We start from the raw sequence: 3,652 nt of genomic DNA, 5'->3' as shown, positions 1-3,652 counted from the left end.
GCCTTCCCCTCAAATTTGATACACTACATGCTAAAGAAAGCCAGTCTCCCTGCCTCCTTATTTTCTGCTTACCTCCCCCACCACCAACCCCTTCAAGCCCTCGGAGCTGTGCGTTTCTGGTCGGTCCTCCCAAGAGAGGCTGGTGCAAAAGCCAATAAGCCTGGAACACATGCAGGTCCTGCTGGGCCTGGGACAATGGTTTCCATTTAATAAATATTTCCCCCAAGGGCATTTCACATTGGGCAGGCAATTATTCAAAGGAAACAGGCACGCAGGTTGGCTCTGCGGGTTATTTCGTCCTTTTTACCCGAAGAATGCTCATCTGACGCAGGAAACGAGTCTCTAATTCTCGCTAGATGGAAGAGGTGCCCAGGGACAAATCAACCCTGCGTGTCCATACAGCCTGAGACTCCATTCTAGGGCATCTGCGGAAGGGGCAACGGGAAAGCCCCCATACCCCATCGGGAGGAGGCCCGGCCTCCAGGCTATCCTTCCCATACAAACAGATGTAGGGGGGAAGTTGGAGGTTTAAAAACCCTAAATATATAATATCGTAATTAGGAATTACGACGGAAATCCCATTCCCTGGCCGCTCCACAAAAGTGGAGAGCGGATCGCTGCGCTCTTCAAGGCTCACCAACCAGGGTTTGAAAACTGCACTGCCAGACAGGAGGCCTTCCTGCAATGGCTTGGAACGCACCACTGTGCTAGCCCAGGACCCAGCGATTCGCCCCAGCTCCACATCCTGGGGCAGAGGTGAAGGCAGAGCCGGAGGGGCATCCCCTGAGCACACCGCCAAAGGGTATGTCTAGAAAAGTTTATTTCACTCTTTAACCTGAGTTTAATATATTCTTTTTCTTTTCAGAGGATCTTTGACAAAGAGGGAAGTGCTGTCCTTGCATTTAGCGGCGAGGCTGTCCTATTTATCAACACGCGCTCTGGGCTCACTCGCTTCGCTACCCCATCCCTAGGTCTTTGTATTCTAAGACCTAATTCTCCTTTGCACGACTGGGAAAGGAAGCAGCCACGAAGAGTTTTATTTGTTGACAGTGCCAGAAACAATGTGGAATCTAAGTCCCCAGTCCTGAGCTGGCCGCTCTGTTCTCTCCCTCTCTCCGTCTTTCCCTCACACCTCTCCCCGCCCCCACTAGTCGCGCTCTCTCTTTCCTCCCCGGGCGCGTTGGCAGGTGGGCCCCCTTGCCTTCTCTGCTGCTGATTGGCGCCCAGGTTGGGGAGTCACCGCCCCACGCTTATGTCAGAGTGCGTGCTGTCCTGGCCCACCTCGCCTTTGAACTTCGCTGCTTTTGGCTCTCGTTCACCAGCCTCCCTGCATTCTCAGCCAGGTGCTGTGCTAGGCAAGGCAGCTCCGGGAAAACCACGGGAGGGGGGAGGGAACCACAGCCGTAGACATAGGAGAGAGGAGAACCAGAGAAGGCGAAGGTGGAGAGGGGGAGAAGGAGGAGCTTCCTGTCCTAGCCAGCAAATTACCTGGCCACTTAATCCCAAAGACTCCAGTACTTGGGCCCTCTGGTGCCGGCAGCCCCCGGCTGGCTGCCCTCTCCTCCCTCGCCCCTCCTGTCCTCACTCGCCCCCCACCCCGGGGCCTGCGTGGGTGCCGGGACTGGCATGATCAGCTGAACTTTGCGGGGTTAGCGCTTCTCTCTGGCTTCCCCTCAGCGGTGCAGAGGCGAGGGGAGTGCAGAGCACCGGCTCAGGACGGACAAACAGACAGATAGACAACCGCGCCCAGGCTCGCCTGCAGAGCCCCTACACACCCCACCCCCACCTGCCTAGCCGCCTTCGGGACCATGTCCAAACCTTCAGACCACATCAAGCGACCCATGAACGCCTTCATGGTATGGTCCCGAGGCCAGCGGCGCAAGATGGCCCAGGAAAACCCCAAGATGCACAACTCAGAGATCAGCAAACGCCTAGGCGCCGAATGGAAGCTTCTGTCCGAGGCAGAGAAGAGACCGTACATCGATGAGGCCAAGAGGCTACGCGCCCAACACATGAAGGAACACCCGGACTACAAGTACCGGCCACGGCGCAAGCCCAAGAACCTGCTTAAGAAGGACAGGTATGTCTTCCCCCTGCCCTACCTGGGCGACACGGACCCGCTCAAGGCGGCTGGCCTGCCGGTGGGGGCCTCCGACGGCCTCCTGAGCGCGCCCGAGAAAGCCCGGGCCTTCTTGCCGCCAGCCTCGGCGCCCTACTCCCTGCTGGACCCCGCGCAGTTTAGCTCAAGCGCCATCCAGAAGATGGGTGAAGTGCCCCACACCTTGGCCACCGGCGCACTGCCCTACGCGTCCACCCTGGGCTACCAGAACGGCGCCTTCGGCAGCCTCAGCTGCCCCAGCCAACACACGCACACGCACCCGTCCCCCACCAATCCGGGCTACGTGGTGCCCTGTAACTGTACTGCCTGGTCTGCCTCCACCCTGCAGCCCCCCGTCGCCTACATCCTCTTCCCGGGCATGACCAAGACTGGCATAGACCCTTATTCGTCAGCCCATGCCACGGCCATGTAACCCCAGGCCAGCCCACCAGACCTGGAGGGTGACCTGGAAGCGGGGTCTGCACCCTGTTCTCTGCGCCGCGTCGGGTCCTGCAGACGCCTTTGGGTCAGCCGTTCCGCTGCCCGCTACCCCACCCCAGACTCTGCCTCTCTTCCAGGGGGATGGTAGTGGCGTCCTCCCGGACCCAAGGCGCAGACAGGTGCCAGAAACTTGTGAACATATGACAGCTATATAGCTGCCCCTATCCTGACTGTCCCAAAACAAATCTCCGACTGTACCCCCTTTGGACAAAAAAAAAAAAAAGTAGGCAGTTTTGCTTTATTTATGTCCCCTTCTCTCTCCTCTGATGGGCTTTGGACTCCAGAACTCCCAGATCCTGGTATTATATCTAGAATATGCATATATATTTTTTTTCTTTTGCACCCTGAAGAGTTAGCTGTGTCTCTGTGTTTTGCCATCAGACACAACTAGGTGCCATTTGCTCTTTATGTATTGGGGGGAAAGTCTTAAAAGTTTAAAACTACAGAAAGGGAAATATTTCTATTTAAAATCATGCTATGATAGTGTTTGCTTCTTTAAAGTTAAAACAAAGGGACCCACATGATTATTTTCTTTGTATAAAGCAGTGCTCCTAGATACCTAAGTTTACTTTTAGACAGAATGTCGGGTTATGAAGTCAGGAAGTAGAAAGTCGACAAAAATTACAAGAATAAAAACATCTTAAATGGTCATAAATGTTTTGACGATGTCTTGGAAATGTACCTAGAAGGTTCACCTCCTTACTCTGTTCATTTGTTGAACAAAGACGTTTTGAATAAAGACAATCTGTCATTGCAAAAAGTAACCTTTCGTGTGCATAAAATCTGAAGTCAGGAAGCCCTGCCTGAGGGCTTGTGGAGTAGGGTCATCGGAGTTTTAGAGTGCGTAGAGTGACTCTAGCAGTGGCGACTGGCCTTGCTAGAGCTGAGCTGGGCTGAGCGTGGGCTGAGCCTTGTGGCCTGTGGTCCAAGTGCAAAGGGGCCCAGAGTCGGATTTGTCGGGATCGATTGTGCTCTCTGGACCCGCTATTGGCCTTTAGAGGCTGGACAAAGGTATCTATCCCTCAGACGTCACTTCTATGTCTTCTTTAACAA

General features: G+C 54.6%; 1 protein-coding gene across 1 annotated transcript; it reads left to right on the top strand.

Moving 5' to 3' along the window:
* The first annotated feature begins 1,314 nt into the window (after window positions 1-1,314).
* On the top strand, window positions 1,315-3,359 carry SOX14 (SRY-box transcription factor 14). Its single transcript, XM_004762439.3, has one exon. It carries the CDS (start codon window positions 1,809-1,811, stop codon window positions 2,529-2,531), a length of 723 nt encoding a protein of 240 aa, XP_004762496.1. The 5' UTR covers window positions 1,315-1,808; the 3' UTR covers window positions 2,532-3,359.
* The last annotated feature ends 293 nt before the right edge of the window (window positions 3,360-3,652 follow it).

Source organism: Mustela putorius, unplaced genomic scaffold, assembly GCF_011764305.1.
Source record: "Mustela putorius furo isolate JIRA1106 unplaced genomic scaffold, ASM1176430v1.1 tig00003834_pilon_pilon_pilon, whole genome shotgun sequence".
NCBI classification, from domain to species: Eukaryota; Metazoa; Chordata; class Mammalia; order Carnivora; family Mustelidae; genus Mustela; species Mustela putorius.
This window is presented reverse-complemented; position numbering and strand designations above follow the sequence as displayed.